We start from the raw sequence: 25,279 nt of genomic DNA on the forward strand, positions 1-25,279 counted from the left end.
CTGAGGACTCAGCTCTGGGTGTGATGCAGTGCTGAGAACTGAGCCCAGGCCTTGTGCACACTCCTCCAGAAGTCTACAACTACGGTGCACCCTTAGCCTGAGGGCCCTTTGTTTCAGAACGACTGGCTCACACTGGGTTACACAGCTCACCTGCCACCCAGCCACTAAAATTGCCAAGGCAGGGTGAGGGACCCCCAGTTCCCATCCTGTCTTGCTCTTTGCTCAAGCCTCTTCCCAGACAGTGCTCTCAGATCAACAGTCCCCAGCAGTCCCCCTTGAAGCCTGTCTCTGCATTTTAGCACATTTCCAACCTGTTTAGCCTCTACTTGCTTATCAGCCATTATAATAAATCCCTGTTTCCTCTCAATTTACAGTATTCTAAAACCAAGCTTAACTGGACCGAGACCATATGAGCCACAAAATCTAAAACACTCTCTGGCCCTTTACAGAGAAAAGCTTCCCAACCCTGTTCCTGGGGAAGGGTCCAGGCTCACAAACAGGGCCTAGGACACTAGCATGGCCCTAGTCTAGTCCTTTTTCCCCCATTCATCAATGTGTATCAGAATGCGATGGAAATCTACTGTAAGGTGTTTAGAAGCCATTATTCTCTTCTGTTTGTTAAGTGGCTACTAACTGAAGGTGTGTGGCCCATGACAAGACTTGATACAAGACCATGACAAGCCAGTCCTCCATCCACTGTGGGGACCACTTTCCTACAGCTCACTGACCTGACAAGGCTAAGGACCTTGACCTCTAAATTGGACCTAGTAAAAAGCCTATCAGAGGGCCCTCAAGGTCACCACACCCCTGCTCTGTGACACCCAGGCACCCTTGCAAGAAGACATTCTGACAGCTTCTGGCTGGCTTCCTGAGCCCCACTAGCCTTCACAGTGCCTAGTAGATTAGAAAAGTGACCCCCTCCTTCTGTGTTAGAAACATCAAGATGGCCTTCTTTTATTCCAGGGTGACCCTGCACCAACATCTGGTACAGAGGTGTAGTAGGCATAGACAAAGCTATCAGGTTGATTCCACAGGAACAGAACTGCTCCTTGGGTTTGGAGAAACTGCTCCCACCACACATAACATACACACAACCACCTGCCCTTCTCACCTCTGCTTGCCTGAATTCAATGAGCCCTCATCCACTTCCTTGTCGTACTGGGTGCAGATGTCATCTATGCAGCCATTGTCTCCAAAGGCCCCCCACTCTGTGTTGATACACATCCGCCCTTCATCCCCTTCCACCAGCTCAATGTTCCTCATCTCCTCCATGTAGCACACATTGCTTCCTGTCCCTGGAAAGAATCATGGAGGGACTTTAGACCCCAAAGATGATACTTGATCTAAGAAAGGCAGATGAATGCCATAAACTGGGATCTGAAACAGAGCTGGACGCGATTCCAGTTTTGCATTCAGCTGGCCAATCTTAAGCAAGTGCTCTATGGAGTTGTTATAAAGAAAAAATTTTCTTCACATGTTAAATACCAATGAATGATACCATCTTCAGCAACAGCAACAGCATCCCCATCATCCTCATATTCCCCACCACCACCACCATCATCATATTCTCGACCATCATCATCATCATCCCTCATCATCAGCAGGATCAGCATCATCCCCATCATTATCAGTGTCATCATTTGTCATCATCACCATCATATCCCCCATCGCCACTGTCACTATCACCTTAGTTAGCATCTCTATGGGTATCTAGCCACATCATCATTCACATCATCATTCTCACAGTGGTAGAATTATCATCATCATGTCCATCTTGCCTATCATCATCCTCATCATGTCTATCCTATCATCCCCAGCAGCAGCAGTCCTATAGGTATACAAAGCTTCCAAGGAGTCACAGACTAAGCACGCAGCACAGATAAGGGCCATGACTTGGACAAGTGGACTTTTGGTATCTGGGAGCCATTCTTTCTCCCTTGCCCATGACCTGGCCCCAGAACTCCCACACAGCAGTCTAGGTACCTATCATATTCACTTGTGCAGGCCTCATCTGTGCAGCTTCCTGTATCTGGCCCAACCTTCCTACCGAGGTAGTGGGAATCAGAATACTTAGCTTGCTTACACTCACATGCAGACAGAGGTCTGTGGGAGAGCACTGAACACATATCCCTTGATCTTCATTTGCCTGTCTTGCCACCTGATCTTATCCAGTGAGCCCAGACAAGCCCAGAACCACTTCTCCAGGCTCTGTCTCCACTCAGCTGTGCCTGTCACATGGAAGGCTACTCATGTTCATCTCCAGTCTTTAATCCCACCTGTTCCCTAGCCTCTCAGAGAAACTTCTCCCTCGGGAAGCCACTCTTAAATCTGGACCACTGCCAGGCTACTTCTAAAAGTATGTAAAGGTCCTGTATCACCTCAGACCATTCCCTTCCTCCATCTAAGTTTCCTGTCACCTCTTGCCTCTCACAGGTACCCAAAGAGCCAGAAGAATCCAGGCAATGGAGATGTGTGCAGTTCGCAGCCCAGACCACCATGTCCTACAGTGACCTCCTTCCTCCCAAGATACCTGACCCTAGAACTGTAAGTTGCAAGAAGGGAGTCTAAGGAAGGGTGACGCTGTAATGAGGAGAGACTCTAAAAATGACACATTATATACAATTATAAAGATGTTCAAAACATGAAGGACAAAAAGGAATAAAACTCCTTTGTGTGTCTTCTCCTTCCTCAATGAAAAGAATGACCATGGCTTAGAGCCTTTGTGAGAAAGACATTACGAGATTTGGAATTAGTCAGCCTAGAACCTCAGACTGAATTGCATTCCCCTCTAGAGTTACCTCTGGCAGCAGAGCAGTGACACCCACCACTCCTCAAGAGAGACGGATGGGGTCAGGCCAGTGGGCCACGGCTGACCACTCACCTGCAATCAAGCCAATCTCACAATTGGGATCTTCATAGCCGCATGTCATCATGGTCCCCACCGTGTCATTCACGATTGCAACTATGTCCAGGTCAAACTCCTGCAAAGGAAGCAAGCAGCTGCCCTGAAAGCACAATGTGCAAGGGGCACAAGGCAGACTGAGGCCTGTGTCGCAGGGCCTGGGCATAGTATGGCAGAGCAGGGGAAGGGCCCAGGGGAAGAGGGCAAGGTCCACCATGCACTCCCCACTGTAGCCTACGTTTCTCCTCTTGATGGCGTCTCTGAGCATGTCCACCACATCCTCCCCTTCACAGTCAGTGGCCTTGAAGCCTTTGGTCCACCCTACCAGAGTACCCTGAAACAAAGAAGGGGACAGTCACTTGAGCAGTACTCCTGAGGGTCACAGAGCAGCTCCAACAGACACAAGGTACTGAATCTGATCACAGGTGGGACATGAACTCTTGGCCTGCTTCTACCTCTATTGTCTCAACATGGCCCAGACAAGGGCTCCTCCACAGCTCTGCATGCTCTTCAAGAGTCAGATGTGTCCCTGCCACTGCTACACAGAGTCAGAGCCACCCTGCTTCTAAAGCAGCCCACGGCAGACTGAGGTGTCCTCAGAGGTCCTGTCAGTCCAAGCACCACCTTGTCCACCCCTCCCCCACCCCAGCAGTATTGTGAAGATTTACTGTCTTCGCCATCACTGTCTGAGTTACTACAAATCAGAACAGCTGCACCACCAAAAAATATGGCACACTGGAGAACTGTGTTAATCACATACTTTTAAATGAAAGCCATTAAAACACAGGTAGAGATTTAGTCCACTTTTTATTTTTAAAATGACATAAATATTCAGCCTAGAAAAGGGCCTAGAACAATATGTGCTCAAGGACTATCTTTGAATCCAAAACTATAAGTACTTTTTTTTTTTTAGATTTATTTATTCATTGATTTTAGATAAGAGTATATAAGTACTTTCTCTTCGTGAATGACATTATGCCAGAAGAGGGCATCAGATCCCACTAGAGATGTTTATGAGCCACCAGGTGGTTGCTGGGAATTGAACTCAGGATCTCTGGAATTGCAGCCAGTGCTCTTAAATACTGAGCCATCTCTCTGGCCCTCTATGAATGCATTTTAATTTTTCTGTTTTCTAAAATCAATACACTCAGTGTTCGTGGTAGCATTTTAATGTTTATAAGCTGTTACCTTGTCTGGGATTTATCTAGCCCCGCTCCACAGCTCCACAGCCTAGAAAGTTGGGAGTGGTAGCAAGTGGCAGAGCTGGAGTGTTGGGCCAGGAAGGGGAGCCTTTGCAACCCCTGGCTAGACCGTCTCACCCTGAGGAAGACACACTGCCACGGGAAAAAGCTCTTTTTTTATACACTGCAGCCACATAAAAACAAATAATCTTTTGTCTTTCTTTTCCCCTGTGACCATCGGTAGCTCTGTTCCCAGTGCCCGCCTCTTGACCAGCCTCCTCTGGGAGTCAGGACAGTCGTGAAATGCCAGCAGCTTGTATCAGAGGTGCTGCTGTGTTTGGGGCCCATCCGTCTATTCATTCCTTTTGTCTTGATTTTGTTTGTTTGTTTATTTCATTTGTTAGTTGTTTTTTATGTTTTGTTTTGGTGTTTGTTTTGGGTTTTAGCTTTGTTGTTGTTTTGTTTTGTTTATTTCCAAGACAGAGTCTTATTATGCAGCCCAGGCTGTCCTGGAACTACAAGTAGGCCACACTGCCCTCAAACTCACAGAGATCCACCTGCCTCGGCCTCTCAAGGGCTGAGATTAAAGGCCAGTGCCACTACTCTCAGCTGGTCTGTTCATTCCTAATGGCAGCAATAGCATGAGGGTGTTAGTTCTGTTTTTTTGTTTGTTTGTTTAAACTAAAATAAAATGTTACTGGTGAAAATAAATCCCTTCCTCCTGAGAGTAACTGCTACTGTACAGCCAATGAAAATCCCTCCAAACCCATTTCTCTCTGCTACATGCACTTTGAAATGAGCAAATTTATATTTTGTGTAAATCACCACCATTTGCTTTCCTTGCTTAGTGGCACTCTGTGGAGAGCTTCCCCGATCACACAATGTGGGTCCACTGAGCAAAACCTAATGTGAGCATAGACAAGAAGAACCTTGAAGCTGCCCCAGGGGAGGGCAGCCTCCAGGCCAGCTGTGTGTCTGGCAGGGCCATCTTACCTTGTCAATGCAGGTCTGTCTGCAGGGAAAGGAGAATGTGAAGCCCAAAGGCAGCTGTGCCCCCTTAAGGCCCATGTAGTCCAGAAAGTCAGCGATGCACTGCACGATGTGGTCAAACAGCTGCAGGGAGAGAGTGGCATTCCTGCAAGGAGGGCACTGAGGGGTGTGGCAAACATCTGCAGGGACAGAGTGGCATTCCTGCAAGGAGCGCACTAAGGGGTGTGGCAAACAGCTGCAGGGACAGAATGGCATTCCTGCAAGGAGCGCACTAAGGGGTGTGGCAAACAGCTGCAGGGAGAGAGTGGCATTCCTGCAAGGAGCGCACTGATGGACGGGTGTGGCAGCTGGCACCCAGGCCTAACACTCACCTCCTCACCAGTGCCTTGCATGATCTCCAGGGGGATGGCAAAGATCTTGTTGTACATTCGCACTGACCTCCGTCCACTTCTGATCTTCACCAGGAGAACTCGGAAGTTAGTTCCCCCCAAATCCAGGGCAAGAAACTTCCCTTTCTCTGTGGCAGAGAAAATGGAGGCTGCATCTCCCACCCACACATGCTGAGTAGGCACCCATGTTGGGCACTTGGAGGAAGGATAGAGGGCCAAGCCCAGTGGAAGAGGAGCCTCTGCTCCTGGACTCCTAGACCAAGAACCTTCAGGCCCCAGCAGGTGCCTTGAACCAGCCTTAGGCCAAAGCATTTTTCTTAGCCCTCATTTCTTTTAAGAACCATGCACCACCCATACCACCCACTGCTTCTGAGAAATAGTCTGAACCTCTTTCCATGTCTACTGAAGGAGGAGGTGTTGTGGGATATTAGTTGAAGACGTGTTACATTTGTTTGTGCTGTGGAGTATTTGTTTAATGATGCAAAGATGTGCTGCATTCTTTCATGATGCATTTGTGAACTCTGTGAAGCTGTGTTACTGTGCCTGCCTAAAACACCTGATTGGTCTAACAAGGAGCTGAACAGCTAATAGCAAGGCAAGAGAGAGGAATGGGTGGGGCTGCCAGGCACAAAGAATAAATAAGAGAGAGAGAGCAGCAAAAAAGGAGGAGAGGAGGGTGCCAGGGACCAGCCGTACAGCCACACATGGGAAAAGAAGTAAAGAAAAGATATACGGAAATAGAGAAAGGTAAAAGCCAAGAGGCAAAAGGTAGATGGCATAATTTAAGAAAAACTAGCTAGAAACAAGCCAAGCTAAGGTCAGGCATTCATAAATAAGATTAAGTCTCCCTGTTTTATTTGGGAGCTGAGTGGCAGGCCCACAATGAGTAATAGAGAAAAAAAAAAAAAAACTATAAGGAGGTTGGGCCTTTCAGGGTCAGGGTCCTTCTTCTAGCTCTAAACCCCATTGCCCAACAGGTGTCAAGCACTTGTACTGAGTCAGGGCTTCTGGTAGAGGATGTAATGTTCTGAACCAGGCACTCGGGGGACCTTAAGGGAGAATCCTGGCCAGCTAACCTGAGTGCAAGGGACTCATTTCTAGCCTGTTTAAAGAGTCCAGGGGAATCCTACACCACAAGCACAACCTCTTCTTTTATGGTGTGCACATGTGTGTATGGTGTGGGTGGGAGGGCACACATGCTACTGCACATGTGGAGGTCAGAGGACAACTCTGGAGTCGGCACTCTCCTTCCACCCCAACATGTGATCCTGGGATCCGACTCAGGTTACCAGGCTTGAACAGTTAAGCGCCTTCACCCTCGTAGGCCTGGCATAAACCAATTCTTGTCCCCTATTCCCTGATCCCCATGTTCCCTGGCTGGGAAGCCACCTCCAGCCCTGCGTCATGAACTGTGCAGGTCCCTAATCACAGGACCCTCATTGCCCTCCACTTGCCTACTCAGTTCTAACCATACCGGTCTCTCCTCTTCAAAATTGCCAAAGACGTCATTCCAGCCATCTGCACATTTCTTCCTAGTGCCTGCCACTTCCTGGTATCCTGTGCCATTTACATTTTCACTGTCTGGCTGCCTGTATAAGCCCCTTGCATAAGGACACTATTGCTGTGCCTCGAACAGAGCCTAACATGTAGTTGCTGCTTCATGGAGATTGGAAGGGCAAGCACAGATGAAGCAAAGGGATAAAAGGAGAAAGAACTGGCTGGTTTATCTTTACTGTTCCCTGTTTTCTGCAACAAAGGATTTGGGCTCCAGAAAAAACAAACAAAAAAGATTCAAAGTGTGAGCCTCAGAAGCTTGCTAGCCCGCAATGTTGATGAGATGGGAATATTCCCTCTTCAGATAACAGGCAAAGTGGTTTGTAAGAATAAAAGGGCAGCATTCAAAGCAAACTGTAAGGCCTGAGCGTGGGCCAGCATAGGAGCTGAGCTCAGAGGGTAAAGGCACTTACCATCAAGTCTAACAACCAGAGTTGGTAGAAGGAGAAGGAACCAACCCCACAAATCATCCTCCAGCCTCCACATGTGTACTGTGGCATGTCAACACACACTTCCAAAATAAATGAAAGTAAACGAAAAATGCAATTAAAAAAAAAAAAAACACCAAAGGCAGTTGGCAAAGGCCCTTATTCCCTAAAGAGACTCTGGAGAGTCCCAGAAGTGAGGCAGCTGCAGAGAACAGACTCCACTACACAGTGGTTTCCCTCAGCTGGGTATAGAGGAGCAGCAGGATCCGGAGTTGGAGAAGTCAGGGCAGAAAACAGTAAGGAGCAAAGCCAGAATCTGAAACCCAGAAAAGGGCCTGCCAGAGAAGAAAGCCCTGAAGGCCCAAACAGCCCAAGTGTCCAGAGAGAGGCTCACCTGCACTGAGAACGAACACACACACACACACACACACACACACACACACACACACACACACACACACGGTTTAACCAAGTCTGGCAGCTCCAGAACGAACCTCTAGTGACTGTCCCCTCTTCTCGCCCAAGGCTGTAACACTCACTGCATTTGCAGAATGTTGATGGAAGCTCTGCACATCCCTACAGAGCAGGTGGCTGTGCCAACCTACCTGTGCCATCAGGCATGCCATAGACATAGGTGGGGAGCATCTTCACCGTAGCCAGAGCCTGAGTCTTTTTCTTCAGCCCGTACTCTAGCTCAGTCCGCATCTTGTCCCGCACACCCATGAGTTGCTCTCTGGTCAGATGGAACAAAGCCAGCACCTTGTCAATCTGCTTACGCTGGGCCTGCACCCGAGAGGCTACTGCGGTCACCATAGCGGCCCCCTTGGTGCTGCCACTCTCTGACAGGAGGAAGCGGACATCACAGTTTGGGACCAGTCTCCTCACCACCTTGTGCAGGCGTTTGGGGTACCTGAAGGTAGAGGTGACAGACAAATACTGAACAGTCATAAAAGCTGGGTCTGGCCAGTGTGAACAGACACAAGACTAGTGGGCAATGGGTCCTAGAGGCCCTGCTTGTTGGACAGTGTGGACCTGACTACAACAACTGCGACAGTAGAAAGGACACACTGGAAGCTAAGGGAAGTGCTGATGTTTTAACACAAAGGACATGTGCATGAACAGTGTGATAGACGATTGTAGTGAGATAGTTCTGTGGCACTGACCACGCCCATTGGGGGTGGAGCCATGGGCGGAGTGACCTGAGGAAGGAGGTCGGAGGGGGCCAGGAGATGCGCTCTCTTTCTGGTGTGACTCGGACAAGAGAGGATCGGGTTGAATTTCCTGGTGTTCATCTGTCTAGGTTGTAAGTTATTTCTCCCTGAATAAACATCTATTCGGCCTATTTGTTTATCCTGATCCTTATTTACCGTGATAGACGATGTCAACTTTGTCCAAAGAGGAAGGATTTGCTTGCTCAGCCCTTTCTAGGGTATAAACTCCTGGCTTCCAAAGCTGCCTCCATTAGCTAGAGAAATCTTCATTTCCACCCTGTCTTCCTAGCAGGGCCCAGCAACCTCTGCCATCACTAGTTTTCCTCATTGGTAACTAGGTTTTTCAGTCTTACCATGCAGTAAGTATTATCTAACTAATGGAGAGAAAGATGGCTAGATAGATGATAAAAGGAAAGGTAGCTAGATAGGTAGGAAGAGAGATAAACAGACACACAGATAGGCAGGCAGGCAGGTGGGCATATGAACACAGGAGAGATGAATGACTAGACACACTGATGGATGTATACATGAATGGATAGATAGATGGGTGACTTTCTAATTAGGCAATTACTTTGACAGACTGGTTTTGTTTTTTGAGATGGGTCTTGCTGTATAGCTCAGGCTGGCCTCAGGCTTGCTCTCTTCCTACCTCCTACAGTAGAGTTCTTCATTGCTCTGTCCTAGAGGACCTGCTGCTGACCAACCCCTCTGAGTTCTGCGATTACTGGTATGCACACCACTTCCACTTAAGGGCCCATCTCTCCATGAGTGTTTCCCCAAAGCACCCAGCCAGCTATGTAAATGCAGGCTTTAATCAGTCTTCCCCTTGGAATCTTAGAACTATTGATTCTAGCTCCTCAACACAGACCTGCAGGAGCACCAGGGGAGACTCCGTGGTGAGGTACAGGCTGGTGGGTGGAACTTACTGAGGGTGTATTTTGTAGAGGGTCCCATCCATGCCCACTGTGGTGCGGAGCCGGGCCTGCTTCTTATTCTCTCGGAGGCGTGTCAAGATGGCTGCCAGAGCAGCAGCACAGAGATTGGCCGAGCGGAAAGAGACAATGGTACACACATGCTGGACAGCAATACAGTCTGACTCGGAGGGGTCCAGGCCAAGATTCACCAGGATCTCCCTCGTGTTGGCCAGGCCTTCTTTATACCTAGCCAGGGACAGGAAAGAAGCTATGGGCATCCTCCTGGGATGTGTGCTCTGGGGGTTGTATGCGCTATCTCATAATAACACTCATAATAACTCAATATCAGCACTGAAAACAGCAGCTACTATTTACTAAGCACTTGACTCTGATTCCCCAAGAGATCTGTGACCCTAGTCACAGACATATTACTAGTCACTATTCAAGGGAGGAAGAAGGCAGGAAAAAAAGTGGCAAGAGGGTAGTTTTCTGATATCCCCTGTCACACAAGAGTGTGACACTGAGCCACATAGAAATTTCTAGTTTGTCTAAAGCCATGCCCAGGACTGAAACCCCCTGTGAAGGAGGAAGGGTCTGGTTCCTGCTGCTGCTCTGTCACCTGAACACATGGCACTGTGGCCACCAACCCCAACCCCCCACAGAGGCAAAGCAGGAGGGCACCCCAGCAGCTTACTTCTCCATGGCAGCCACATGCTGTGTTTCAATCTTGCCCTTTGTGTGGAGGGCGGAGGATTTTGCACCCCCAAAGAGGAGACCGACTTTGGCCATCTTTAGTAAGATGAGCCTAACCAGCTCCCCCATGTATAGGCCACTGATCATCTTCTCAAACCTGCAAAGGGAAGAGCAGTCAGTGGAATCAGCATCTCAGGCTGAGGAGCATTAGCTCCCGAATGCCAACATGTGTGGGATAAATAGCTCTGGCCGTGGGGAGCCACACTGTCGCACACTTCTGCTACTTACCTAAGCTCATTCTGCCATAGAATGACAAGCCAGAGCAGAGACTCTGATGCTTCAAACTCTTGCATTGAGCTTCTGCCTCAGGGAACCTGGTGCTGAGATTTCAATCTGGAGGGCCAATTTGTCAAAGGCTTGTCCTCAGCCTATACTTCATCAAAGTCTACTCACCATTAGGGGCATGTCCTTGAAGGACAGAGAAGGACCCAGCCCTCTCTCTTCTCCCCATCTGTGTCACACCCAGCCATGAGGTAAATTCTCCCATGTATGGTTTCCTCCACCGCATACCTCCACCATAACAGGTTACCTGGCCACAGACCCAAAAGCAATGGGACCAGCTGGTCATGGGCTAGAACCTCCAAAACTGTGAGCCAGGAGGACCTTCACAAGCTGAGTAACTCAGACATTAGTCACAGTTACAGAAAGCTGTCTGACATGAAGTTTGGAGACCCCCAAGAAGGTCCATGATGTCATGGATGGAAGACCCCAGAAGATAGCCCTCACCTCTTTACTCTGAGCCTCAATACTAGACACCTGTTAATTGTTTCCTATATGATTTCCAGTCTTCAAATATAGTAAGACACAAAATCCAGGACTATCTATTTCATAACCAACCTTACAGATTGCAATACAAAAACGTTTAGGCCACTGGGGCTGGAGACATGGCTCAGTAGTTAAGAATATTTACTGCTCTTCCAGAGGACCCAAGTTCAGTTCCCAGGACCCACATCAGATAGCTCACAACCTCCTGTAACTCCATCTTGGGGGACCCAATGCCATTTTCTGGCCCTGTGGTCACCTGCATTCACACCTGCACAAGTACATGTGTACACACACACACACACACACACACACAAATAAAAACCATTTTTTTAAAATAATCATCTTAGAACATTGAAGAAATATGAGGCAAGCAAGTAAAATTAAGATTTGATTTATGGGAGTGGAATTTCTTTTACATGAAGCAGAGATAAACGAAAATGGCAGTCTAGTGAATGCTACAGCCTTTGGCCTTTGCTTGTAACAACTCATAATTACAGGGAAATCGGTGTGTGCAAGGATTAGGCAAAAAATTCAAAAGCAGTGAGCTGCAAAAGATGCATAAAGCATAGCATGTAGAAAGGACAGCAAAACCAGCTGTGTACTGAGCCTTGAGGAAGCCCAGCACATAGCAAAGAGCTGCAGGAGATGCCAGAGCAGCTTTTCTACAGGCCATGGCTGAAGCTCAAAAAGGGTGTGGCTGAACAGCAGGCCCATTGGCTGCTGTGAGATGGGGCTCTTCAGGATCCTATGTTTCTTGCTTGGCTCTCCTCTGTGTCCATTTGCCTCCAGACTCAAAGAAGGCAGAAGTATGCCATTTGGTTCCCAACCTTATTAGCAGAGCCTTGGATGCACATGCATATTCCAGAACTAAGGAGTGCATGAGAACCATGGTTATAACCTAGAGGACAGACTCGCTGTGAGAACCAACTGGTCACAGAAACCTTCCACAGTACAGAGAGGAACTGAGTGGACAAGGACTGTCCAGTGCTGATACCTGGATGAACAAGAGGGCACTTACAGTTGCTTCCCAGGGTTGAGCGAGCCAAGGTCCAGCTCTCTGTCAAACTCCGTGCGAATGTCCTCCAAAGCCCCATCGTCCCCGAAGGCCCCCCACTCCGTGTTGATGCACATCCTTCCCTCGTCACCTTCCACCAGGTCAATGTTGCTCATGTCCTCCATGTAACATGCATTGGTGCCTGTTCCTGGAAATTGGGTCAGAGAGAACACACAAAGAGAAAAGGGTTCCAGACTGGGTAAGCCAGGGAGAACTTAACCACCCTGAGTACTGAAAAGTGCCCGCAGGATGCTTTAACTTTGCCCCACTGGCTCTGGGGTTGGAAACCACCGGAGTTCATAGAGAGTGAGGCCCACAGGTGGATCCCACATGTCTCAGGTCATGATGGTATGCAGCTATGAGGGGAGGGAATTGTGAGGCCATTCCTTGTGAATACATACCAATGTTTAAAGGGGGGGAAGCATACCAGGGAAGAGAGGGTAAGCCAATATCATAAATTAAAAACTTCAAATTCTCACCATCAGAGTATTTCCTTATGCTTTCCCTAAGTTACCCCATTCCTCTCTATACGACACTAAAACTGTTCTTTAAACTTTTTTAGTTATGGGGTGGGTATGTGCATATGCATCTAGGTGGCTGTGGAGTCCAGAATAGGGTGTCAGATGGGCTGAAACTGGAGTTACAGATGTGTGAGCCACCCAGTGTGGGTGCTGAGAATGGAACTCAGATCGTCTCCATGCTCGTAAGGGCTGGGCCATCTCTCAGGTCCGCTCACACTCCCTCCATCAATGGGTCTCAGGAGAGGCGCATCTGGCCTTTGATAGTTAATATGCCCTAAGAAAGCCAGACTCTGTTTGCTGAGAACAAAACCACTCCAAGGAAACACACACACACACACACACACACACACACACACACACACCAGTGCTAGGGAATGGCAGCAAATGGACAGACCTTTTTGGATACTTTGGGATAGTGAAAATGTTTTAAAACTACAATGAGCTGAGTTTATAAAGCTCTGAGAATTTATGGGAAAAAAAATCATTAAATTACATACCCGAAGCAAGAGAAATTTTATGCCTCAGTAACGCTGCGTTGACACATTATTCCCCCACTCACTAACTGGTTCTCTCCCTGGCTGGTACCCTGGTCTGGGTATTTTAAATGGTAATATGAAGAAATGAGACATGTAAAAAACACAGACTGTAACCTGTAACATGGCATGTGGAAAAGCTTTTCACAGACAAGCATGGGACAACGCTGAGGTTTGAAATCAATCTGTGGCCTCAAACACAGTCACCACGACAGACTGGGGGTGGGGGACAACATCAGGGGATACTGTGACTGGCAAGTTCCTGCCTTGATGTGAAGTGGGAGTGGGGGGTTGGGGGCCCCTGGAAGTGTTTCAAGCTGCTTATGTAGACAGATCTCCCTTAGAAACCCCTTTTAGAAAATCAGAAACTGTCCCCCACCCTGCCCTGGCAGAGAAACAGGAGTCAGAGAAGTAGCTATTTGAGAGCAACTTAGGAACCAAGAATGGAGGCACATCACATGCACTCTCTCTTTCACATGCATCCACACACACATACACACCTATCATCCAGACAGGAGGATTATGAGGCCAGCCTGGTCTACACATGAAACCCTGCCTCAAAATATTACTTGAATGCATTCTGCCTCCAACTGTCTCCTCACAGACTCCCCCAGCTGCTGGATGCATTGGCAGCATCTAACTTACATGGCTCAGGTCCTTTCTACACCTCTTGCAAGAATTCAGTGGCCTCTGGACAGGTTGTCTACTTCTACCCTCGTCCTGGGAATTAGTCTCTCAATTGTTGCCCAATCGAGACAGATGCTCACTCTTCAACCCAGGCCAGCCGGAAACTCACTAAGTTGCCCAGGCTGATAACAAAGCAATCTTCCTGGTCCATGAGGGCTGAGATTACAGATGAAAACTGTTATGTCCAGCTCTAGTTGAGATTCTCAGCATACACAGGAAAGTATAGGAGCTTCACTGTGAGCCAGCCCCAAGCACAGGCCCAGAACAACACAGCATGAAGAGACCAGAGTGGGAAGGAGAGGGCAGGGAATAGAGATGGGGGGGGGGGAGGGAGAATGGATGGATGGAGGGAAGATGGATGGGGGATGGATGGATGGATGGGGAGGATGGATGGAGGGACAGAGGAAGGGAGGGATGAAGGGAAGATGGATGGAGGAGAGAGGGAGGGTGGATGGAGAGAGGGAGGGTGGATGGAGAGAGGGAGGGTGGATGGAGAGAGGGAGGGAAGGAGGGAGGAGGATGGAGGGATGGATGGGTGGACGGATGCATGGACAGAGGGAGGACAGAAGGAGGGAGGGATGACAGTAGGTTTCCTATCTCCCTGTGTTGCTTCTCCTGAAAAGTGTCAGCACCCTTAATATTTATTTAGACTTTACTCAAACTCAGCCCCAGCTAGGCCCCATCTCCCGCCTCCACAACACCAAGTCCATTGAGTTACCAATGATCACACCGACTTCACAGCTGGGGTCATCATACGCACAAGTCATCATGGTCCCCACAGTGTCATTAACCAAGGCCAGGATGTCCACGTCCAGGTCCTGGTGAACACAAGGCCGCAAGGGTATCAGCACTAGAAAGCTTTACTCCCCCGCCCTCCCCAAACAGGGAACATCACTAGACACAGCCTGTGAGACACAGATTTTGTCAAGGTCCAGGATCTAGGGGAGGAGGGGGAGCTCGTGCTCCTCCACTGAGGGGAAGGGCTTCTATAAAAGAGGACTGGGGGACAGCTTCTGGTATCTACCCCTGGGGATACAGTGGAAACTGTTATTTCTAAAAGAATAAACGGGGCTGTAGAGATGGCTCAGAGGTTAAAAGCACTGACTGCTCTTTCAGAGGACCTGAGTTCAATTCCCACATGGTGGCTCACAACCATCTACAATGAGATCTGGTGCCCTCTTCTGACATGCAGAACACTGTGTATATAATAAATAAAAAAAAATATTTCTAAAAAGGGAAGAAAGGGAGAGAGAGAGACAGAGAGAGAGAAGGGAGAGAGAGACAGAGAGAAGAGAGAGAGAGAAGGGAGAGAGAGAGAGAGAGACAGAGAGCGACGGAAGCGGCCCCACAGGGCCCTGCTGCCATCCAGTAAGCACTGCCTTGACTAAACCCATCTTTCCACGTGGGTTTCCTATTCTGTCAGGTCAACCCCAGCCATTACACCAGGGCTTCCTCAAGTCTGGAGGACTGTTTTAAAGTGAGAAGGAAGGACTGGAAGGCGACACACCCAAATGTTCCCCTGGGGCTGAGGATCATAATTCAGAGTGGCACACCTGCCACCCTTCTAGGGACTCACCAGCTCAGCCAATAGCAGTAAGAATAGTTCTTCTCAACAGGCAGCAAGCAGTTTAGGTTTTAAGTGTTTCATTTGGGATTTTTAAAAAAGCACTTACTTTTGATACTATATAAATAATTGTAAAATATCATCCAAAAGTAGTAGTAGGAAGCAGAATAGAGAGCTAGGCCAGAAAGAGTGTCCTTTGGGTTCTGTGGTATTTGTGTGTTTTCTTGTTGGGAGAACTCAAGGCCTGTCCGTGTACTTTGACACCACTACACCCCAACCCAGAGAGGAAGGAAGGAGGGGCTTAAACACAGTGACAGCACAATCTTCTTGAAGGGGCCAGGCAGCTGGGGACCCGGGAAACAAAAGGCTGTCCCTTTGTGGTCCTCCAGAAGGCCTGTCTAACTGTGTGCATCCTCACTACAATGCAACAGCCCCACCCCCTCCAGGCAGGTGCAGTACAAGGGCCCCAACCCAACAAGAGTCAAGGACTGGGAGGCTCCATGACAAAGTGAGTCCCTCACCTTGTGCTTTTTCATGGCGCTGGCAAGGCGGCCCACCACGTCTGTGTCCTGAACTCCCCGGGCCTTGAACTTCTTGGTCCATGAAAGCAGGAAGCCCTGTGAGGATGTTTCAGTTAATATAAGGACTGCAGTAAACATACAGCCTGTGCTCCGAGACCCCGTGGGCTCCCTTCTCTGTGCTCCATCACTCTGATTCTTTTGGATTTCATTTTGTTTCTAATTGATGTATACTAATTGTACGGATTTATGGGGTATAGAAGGGACCCTCGCTGCAGTCTAGTCAGATCCATCTGCATAACCACCACAATCAGTTATGGTTTTTTTGTGGTGAGACTTATCTAGATCTCAAAAACAAGTGAGATATATGTAATTTGTCCTTCTGTGCCTGGCTTTTTGCACTAAGTTTAATGTTCCTCCACATTCCCACTAGTGACATATAGACAGTCATTCATCCTTTTGATGGCTGGATAGTATTCCATTGTAAACATCTACTCATCAGCTGAGAGACAGGGGTTGATTACATATCTTGCAGAGAGATTTTTAACGTTGCCTCAGGGGAATGCTTTATAATCGAGACATCTCTCTTTACTCCTTTTATCTTGGTCACAGGAATTATAATTGCTGAAGAGTCAGAAGCCTGACTCACTCATCACTGGAGCCTCAGGTTTTTTGTTTGTATAACAGAACCACCGCCACCCTCCCCCACCCCTCACCTCCAGCTGCACAGGGAGGGGACGCCTCTCAAAATATCTCGGGGTAGGGTGTGTGCAATATGTGGTGAATGCATAATTTGTAGGTCCCCAAACAGAACTGACATGGTGGACTTAATTTCTTTTCTTTCTTTTTTTGTTTTGTTTTGTTTTTCGAGACAGGGTTTCTCTGTGTAGCTTTGAACCCTGTCCTGGAACTAGCTCCAGGCCAGTCTCCAGGGATCTGCCTGCCTCTACCTTCTGAGGCAGGTGCATGTACCACCACTACCCGGCTTCTTTCCTTCCTTCCTTTCTTCCTTCTGTGTGTTCTGTCTGCATGTCTGCCTGAAGGCCAAAAGAGGGCATCAGATCTCATTATAGATGGCTGTGAGCCACTATGTGGTTGCTGGGAATTGAACTCAGGATCTCTGGGAGAGCAGTCAGTGCTCTTAACCTCTGAGCCATCTCTCCAGCCCTCTGGAGAACTTAATTTCAACTTGGAAACATGGTTCTCAATTATTTACAAATGGCATTTCTCTCCCGAAATCAAGGAATTGTAGGTGGGTGGATTGTTTGTTTCATATGAGAACAGAACTTGGAGATGGAACAGAGTTGCCTAAGTCCATTCACCCAGCTTGGAGAAGCTAAGCCCAATCTCACAGACCCTAGACAACCCTTGTCCAGTTCCCTCAGTTATGGACAAAGAAATAGAGACAGGAAGTAACTCTGGGTCTCCAGTCAGACTTCAGAACTCAGACCCATGATCAGCCCCAAGGTTGTTTTCTGTACCACACTGCCACTGTGTGGCCACGGCTACTAACTCCTGCCTTCCTAGGCTCAGATAACCTGCTTCACCAGAGGAGAAATGAAACAGAGACTAGGAGCCAGAGGCAGGCAGATCCCTGCTGCCCTGAGGCCAGCACTATCTCTCCTGACACCCTAGCAATGTGCACTTAAAGCCCACTGCAGACCGGCTGACTACAGGGACCAGCAAGGCCTCCTGAGAACCACCTAAAGGTTCTGCCTCTGCATACTGTGTACAATTAAGCACAGAATCAAGGGTCATGCCACCCAGCTTTCTCTCACACATTAGCAAGAAGCAGAGGGAAAGACAGACAGACTAGAATTTCATGCTGTTCCCTTGCACATGTCCACAAGCCCCAACCCTCCACTCTTACCTCCTCCAGCTTAGTCTGTCTGCAGGGAAAAGAAAAGGTAAAGCCCAGGGGCAACTTCTTATGCGTCAGATCTCTGGTTCTCATGAAATCTGCCAGGCAGTCAGCTACATAGTCAAAGAGCTGCAGGACAGAACACACAGTGTTTAGGGCACAGCCTCTGGTAGCCAGTACCCAGGCCTGTCCATCCTGCCAGTACCTCTGTGCCATTCCCGCGGATGATTTCATTAGGCATTGGGTAGAACTGACTCTCCATTTGGACATTCTGCTTCCCCTCTTCAGAGACCTGTACCTTCAAGACCCGAAACTTGGATCCTCCAAGATCCAGGGAAAGGAATCCCCCGTTTTCTATAAGAAACCCAAACAGTCACCATTCAGAAAAAAAAAAAAATCTCTCCTGTGACACAAGATGGACCATCCTCACAATCCCATGGATAGTATCATCATTCCACTTATTAAGGGTTGGGGGGGTATAGTTGTCAGTCTGCACTATGCAGTAGGGGGCAGAGCTGGGGTGTGAGCCCAACCCTGCTCCACTTGGTCATGCTGGAGAGAAGGAGCAAGTTCACTGGGGAAAGGCACATGTGAACCTTCTTTGTGATGGGATCTGAGGACTGAGCCTTGAGAGCAGAGCCTATTCTAGCCTCTATCTGGGAAGAAAGCCACAGCATCAACATGGGAAATTCAGATAAAGGACGGCATGAGAAAGAGAGGGGTGCAGTAAAGAGAGGCTAGTCTCACACAAGTTTCAGTCCTCAGAGGGAGACACTCCAGGAGGGGAGGGCAGCAGGGACCACATGACAGACGTTAGAGTACCAAAGATACTTAATTGAGGGACTTGGGGGCAATCTCTCCAACAGGAGCAGATGGTCCAGCACCCAGCCTGGGTCAAAAGAAAATACAGAATGATGCAAGCTTTAGGTGAGGCACCCAACCCTAATGACACCTACACAGGATCTTTGCCAGTGCCTTTGGTGTCAGCCACATGCATGGGAAATTCACCTCCTAACAATAGAAGTATTTATAAAGAACTATCTATGCCTGCTGAGTGGTTTCAATGCCAGGTGTGTACACTGAAGAAAAACTCCACGCCTGCAACCCCCAATAGCTACTTATCTCAATGGTCAGCTGGATATTCTATCACTCCTAGTGAACCCTGAGAGCTAATGCAGAACTCCAGCAGACAGCAAATGCAAGGGCAGGGAGGAAGCTCACAGGCCCAGGCCTCCCAAGCTGAGTGCACAGAAGTCCCAGCTTTAGGGTTCCCATGAAATTAGGTGTGCCTCCTTCTCAGTCCCAATGTCCTTGCACAACAAACAGGTCTGTACTATTGGAGGTTTCTCTATTCTGGTAATCCAAGGGTTAAAGGCTGAGGCTTAGCTGGCCAGAAGTGCTATGCAAACTGTCACACAGGTACCTCTCTGGGAACCTAGTTTGCAAGCAACTGTGACTGGAGGGGCCTGCAACTCTGCATTTCTAAACATGCCACCAGCTAGCCCAGGTGTCAATCATTTATAGACCCAGGCAGCTGGATTTTTGTTTCAGCGGAAGCAGCTAGAGATTATCTCCTTTGATCAGCACTGGAGGGAGCCCCAGGGAATGGTTTAAGGTCTATTACTGGGCCAAGGAATTCAGATATGAAATCCTATGCACTTACCCCATCCCATCTCAGCAAGAGGTGTGTTGTGCTGGTGTGGAAGTCCTGCAAACATCCCCAGAGCACCTAACTCCCTATCAGTGCCGGGTGCCGGGAGGACAAGATGACAGGGTGTGAGCACCCTGGGGACCTTATCAGAAGTACAGGGCTAGATAGGAAAAATGCTCTGCTGAGCAAGCACAGGAGAGGTGAGAGCCAGCAGCCACTTCCCCAAGGTGCTGTGACAAGATGGAGTGTGAAGAGGCAGCCAGGCAGGGGAGCATGTGTCCCAGCCACAGAGGAGTTGGGGGCTGGGGGGTGGGAGTGAATCACAGAAGGTGACAATGAGCCACAGAGAGAATTTACTGGAAGGGAAGGCCAAATTTGGGGGGGGCCTCCAGCCAAAGGGGGGGTTGCCCTGCTCCAGAGAAGGGAGGTGGCAAGCTGAGAACTGGCTAGGGTCCTCCCTCTGCCCTGGATCATGCCCTTATCGCTGTGCAAACACCTTGTTCCCTAGTGACTCAAGATGTCATTTCAAGGAAACCACGTGGTATGATCCCTTCCACGTGGTGTGACTCTAACCCCAGAGCAAGGACTTCCTGGACCTGGTGGAGGGAGGCCCTGCCCAGGCAGAGCAAAAGGGGGGGGGGAGTAGAGGGTAAGAGGATGGAGGGTAAGAAGGGCCTTTCATAACAATTGTTGAGAAAACAGCTGTAGAGAGGGCTCAGTTGGTAAAGTGATTGCTGCATAAGCATAAGGACCTGAGTTTGACCCCCAACACCCACGTAAAAGTCCTGGCACGGTGGTGCATGTCTATAATCCCATCACTGGGGAGGCAGAGGTTAGAGGATCCATGAGGTTTGGTGGCCATCCAATCAAGCCAATCATCAAGCACTAGGTTCAGTGACAGAGAAGGTAGAGAATATCAGCTGATATCCAACCTACACCCTCCCTATTCACACACACACACCCCTACACCACAAGCATGCACAAAAGAAAATAGCCTCCCAAGATGAGGAGGTCCTCAGAAATGGCGTTCCCTTCTCAATGTCACTGCCGGGGCCTTGCCTCTGTTCCTTTCCCATTGCCCATACAGTGTCCCCTAAGAGTACCCAGTGGCCAAACAGATTTTCTTTTCTTTTTTTTGGGGAGGGGGTCTCGAGACAGGGTTTCTCAGTATTGTTTTGGAACCTGTCCTGGAACTAGCTATGTAGACCAGGTTGATATCGAACTCACAGAGATCCACCTGCCTCTGCCTCCCAAGTGCTGGGATTAAAGGCATGCACCACTAACACCATGCACAGATAGATTTCTGGAGATCCATATCCCCCAGAGGAAGGCGTGGGAACTATGTCTAGGAACTGCCCCATGCATTAGAATTTTATGCTTTGGCAAGTATGAAACCTGGGTCCTGAAGCCCATCAACCTGGTCTGAATGAACACATCAGGGCTTTAAGGTTCACCTTGAACCCCAACAAAGAGTGGAGGCAGAGGTGAAGGAGAAAGCCTACCTCATAGAGTCAAAGGGTCACACCTTTACTGTCCTGAAAGGAAACAGCCGCCACAGGGCACTCACTCTTATGGCTTTTGGTTCTAAAAGAGAATGGTCCATGTTAGCTTCCTACAAGACTGGGAGGCCAGCCAGGCTCTGTGGGTTACTCCTCAGGTAGGTTCAGAGCAAGGAGAACTATAGAGAACAGATAGACAGACCCAAGAGGGTTACAGCAAACAGAATGTATTTCTGAAACAGAGGCCACAATGATTAGTTTGCTTAGCTCTGTTAGTAATTGTGAAATTACAAAACCAGCTCACAAAACTATGGAGAACTGAGAACAACAACATTTTGTGTGTGCGTGTGTGTGCGCGCGCGCGCGCATGTGTGTAAGTGTGCATGTACAAGCTCATGAAAATGAGTACTGATGCACACACGCCACAGTGCACGTGTATAGGGGTCAGAGGACAACCTCGTTGCTGGTTCCCTCCTTCTACCTTTACTGGGCAGGGTTTCTTGTCGGCTGCTGCATACACAGGCTAGCTGGTCTCCCATCTTTCTGTGAGCACTGAAATGCAAGTGTGCACAACTGGGTCAGGCTTTACATGGGCTCTAGGGATCCAAACTCACATTTTAGCATCATGTGCTTTGCCATCTGAGCCATCTCCCCAACGCCATTTGAGAGATTTTTTTTTAAAACACCCCAACCTACCCAAGTACTATGTATGATTTATACATAGCAAGACCCTGTCACAAACACACATACATGTACCATTCATATGAGCTCATCAGATCTTAGTGGTGGTGCTCAAAAACAACACCCTGATTGGTATATCAAACTGAGAGCCTAGAGGGGGCAGTAAACATGGGAAGGACTTTGCCTGAGGTGGCCCTCATCTACCTACCTGTCACTTAGATCTGCCAAAGAGGCATGGACTTGACTCCTCCTCCTCCTCCTGAGATGTCACAAACCACAGAAGACCAAACTCAAACCGCAATGTTAGAGACAGAAAATGAAACACTAGCATCTAAAGACACTCCGTCCCATGCTCTGTCTGCCCTTTGTGATCAGGCATGTCCACCAAATCTTTTCACTACCCCTGACACTGCCTCAAACCCTCCCTCCCCTCTCCCCTATTTAGAGTTCTGTGTCAGGTATGGCTCCTGTGCTTGTGGACACATTGATGAAAGTACAAGCTTTCTCCTACAGCTCTGTCTATTGTCGCTCAATTTAGCAAACTTAAAAGTCTTCATGGGAAGCAGAGAGTCCCTTGGCTCTCCCACCTACAAGTGGATGTGATGCTCTAACTATGCCCTACTGATGTGGACCACTGAACAGTAGTCCTAGCATTCACCAAGAGCATCTGATTATTAGGACCTAAGTGACAGAATAACATGGCACTGTATCATGTAATGAGAGGTCATCAGAGGACCCTGACACAAGATGTGCATCTCCCAGATTGAAGAGAAGAAAACTGTAGAATCTGAGTCTCATCTCTAAACTTTCTGAAGCAACCCCACAGCCACCAGCCTACCCAAGGCCACTTTCCCTTGCTCTGGAGCCACACCCAGTCCAGGTTAGGAGGACTTAGCCCTGGTGCTCCTCACCACCCACACACACCCCATGACTCAGGTGTCAGATGACCCTGGACGGCCTGACAAGGACCACAGTCCCCACAGCATTCACCTTTAGGGTCAGTGGCAGGGCCCAGATTTCAAAGCAGAGTTATGACTCTTCAAATCATATGTCCTGCTAGGTAAGTGGTTTTCAACCTGTGGGTCACAATCCTTTGAGGGTTAAATGACCCTTTCACCAGGGTCACCTAAGACCATCAGAAAACACAGATATTCACACTATGACTAATAACAGTAGCAAAATTACAGTTATGAAGTAGCAGTGAAAATAATGTTATGGTTGGAGGTCACCATACCATAAGGAACTGTATTGAAGGGTTCATAGCATTAGGAAGTTAGGAACCACGCTCTAGGTAGAACACTGCCCACAAGCACCCACCTACAAGAAAGGATACAATGCCTCTCCCATTGCTGTCCCTTGGGCCTCTCACCTAGCAAGCCAAGCTACTTTGACCCAAGCATTGCCCCCATAATCCTGTTAATCCAACTGAAGGTTTCTAAGTAGGCCCTAAGCCTCAGTCTTTGTTCCTTCCATAGCCCGAAGGCTCTGAGCACTGATACCCTGAAACTGGGGAAGCCTCATGCTTCCCAGTCAGACCTAGCAACAGCAGTCACCCCATGATGTTCTAGAAGGATCATATGACAGAGATACCCTAGCATTCCACAATGGCATTGTGTACTCAAGAAAAAGCAGAAGAGCTGGGGGGGGGGCACTCATGGATCCTTCCAGAGAGCACCAGGCTATGGTGGTTGGAAAATAATGTGACCCCTGCCCAGTCCACATCCTATTCACTGGCTCATAGGCCTGTTAGGGCACACGCAAAGGGGAATTAAGGTTGCAGGTTGCAGGCAGAATCAGAATTGTCATCAGCTGACCTTTACGTTGAGAGATTAGCCTGATCATCTCGTGGCCCTGATGTAATAACAGGACCTTTATATACAGAAGACAGGGCAGAGGGTCAGAGTCAGAGAAAGATCTGAAGGCACACTGTGGCTCTGAGGATGGAAAGGGAGCACAAAGCAAGGAATGTGAGTGATTCTAGAAGCTAGAAAAGACAAGGAAACAGAGTTTTGCCTTAACTGCCCCAGTCTCCAGGAGGAAAACACCCCTGCTGACAACTTGTGTTTAGCCCAGTGGGATCTATTTCCAACTTCTGACTTGGTGAACAATGGCTGGATATATATTGTGTTAACCCACAATATCTCTAGGAACATTACCAGAATCTCTGGGGACCACATTTAGGAGCTTCTACAGGTGGGCAGATCACATGCTCAGGCAAACATGGAACCAGGTCCTAATGGAGAGTACTGGGACCATCATCTGGGTCTGTGTAGACTACATCAGAGTTCCTGGGTTCATTCCCAAGAACAAAATAGCCACAGGGACCAAAGACATAAAAGCTGAGAACTCAGCTCAATGATAAAGGCTTGTCCAGCATGGCCAAGGCCCTGGGTTTGATATCCAGCCCAGCATGTGAATAGGCCAACTCTCTCATCTGACAGAAGAAGGAACAAGGCTAGGCACTGATTGAAGTCACTAAGATGTGACAGGGCTGGGCCCGGGGCCCAGGTTCTTGGATGGCCACTTCATATTATTCCACACACACTTCCTTTCACTACTTACTATTTCTAGCCTGGAATCTAGAGGGAGAGGACAGAAGGCCGTGTACCACTCATTCCACATGTGTACCAGGGGCAGGTGTTTGGTGAGTGCTCAGAACAATGTGGTAAGGAAGCTCTGGCTTCTGGGGACTGTCACCCACAACTGTGACAAGGGCTCTGACAAGTCCCTATCACAGTGTGGCGGCACTTCCTAGAGAGAAGCGATGATTGATCTCAGGGCTGCACCTGGAAAATTAAGGTGGCACTCATGGGAGCAAGAATGAGGGACTGTGCAGCAGGGGGGCAGATAGAATGAGCGAGGTCACAGTGGGCAGAGGGGTATCCAAGAGCTCTGCCTGAGGACCCCAAAGTATTCAGTTAGCAGAACTGAGGCGAGGTTGGAAAGAGACAGTGGCAAGCAATAGGTTATCCATCAGCTGAGGAGCTAGTATGGGAACGGAGGGAAGGAGTCCCAATAACCCTGAGTCCCACTCACCTGAGCCATCTGGGATGGCCCTAACGAATGTGGGCAGCATCTTTACTGACGCAGTGGGGTTGGTGTCCTTCCCCAGGCCTTTCTCCATCTCGGCCTGGAACCGGGCCATGATGTCCACGAGGGTCTCATCTGAGAGCCGCATGTGATACAGGAACCTGTCCACCTGGAACAGATGATGGGTTAGCCAGGGTTGACTCCTGGGGATGCTTGCCTTCCAGCTGTGGCTGTGAACTCCCAGTTCTACCGAGAACTCCTGATGCCGGGGACAGCTTTGCTGTGTGCACTCCTGTGGCTCCTTACCTGCACTTCATCAGCTGGGGACAAGGCCAGGGAGAATGGAAGGGGACACTGAGACAGAGCAGACTGACTCCTCTGAAGGGCAAACTGAGGAAGAAGTGGTTCCTTCTTACAGTTGGGGTGGGGATGCTTGAGTATCTAATCCCAATTCAGGTTCTCACCATGTACCCCTGTCTCTCTGATGGAAAGATTGGCTATACCTGGCTGCTCAGGTTTCCACACTTCTTTTTTTGTTGGTTTGTTTATTTATTCTGAGACAATTTTACTATGCAGCCATGTTGAGGGTAAAC

General features: G+C 48.7%; 1 protein-coding gene across 1 annotated transcript in view; it reads right to left on the reverse strand.

The window, feature by feature from the left end:
- Hkdc1 (hexokinase domain containing 1) overlaps window positions 1-25,279 on the reverse strand; it is a 36,965-nt gene that overhangs the window by 7,273 nt on the left and 4,413 nt on the right. The window contains exons 2-15 of the mRNA XM_051186789.1: window positions 24,693-24,855; window positions 18,031-18,179; window positions 17,835-17,954; window positions 15,968-16,063; window positions 14,601-14,700; window positions 12,106-12,289; window positions 10,264-10,419; window positions 9,582-9,815; window positions 8,050-8,354; window positions 5,445-5,590; window positions 5,077-5,196; window positions 3,141-3,236; window positions 2,882-2,981; window positions 1,112-1,295 (exon numbers count right to left, since the gene is read on the reverse strand). Coding sequence (XP_051042746.1) covers window positions 1,112-1,295; window positions 2,882-2,981; window positions 3,141-3,236; window positions 5,077-5,196; window positions 5,445-5,590; window positions 8,050-8,354; window positions 9,582-9,815; window positions 10,264-10,419; window positions 12,106-12,289; window positions 14,601-14,700; window positions 15,968-16,063; window positions 17,835-17,954; window positions 18,031-18,179; window positions 24,693-24,855 — 2,153 coding nt within the window. The remainder of the gene's footprint in view (window positions 1-1,111; window positions 1,296-2,881; window positions 2,982-3,140; window positions 3,237-5,076; window positions 5,197-5,444; window positions 5,591-8,049; window positions 8,355-9,581; window positions 9,816-10,263; window positions 10,420-12,105; window positions 12,290-14,600; window positions 14,701-15,967; window positions 16,064-17,834; window positions 17,955-18,030; window positions 18,180-24,692; window positions 24,856-25,279) is intronic.

Source organism: Phodopus roborovskii, unplaced genomic scaffold, assembly GCF_943737965.1.
Source record: "Phodopus roborovskii unplaced genomic scaffold, PHOROB, whole genome shotgun sequence".
In the NCBI taxonomy this organism is placed as follows: domain Eukaryota; kingdom Metazoa; phylum Chordata; class Mammalia; order Rodentia; family Cricetidae; genus Phodopus; species Phodopus roborovskii.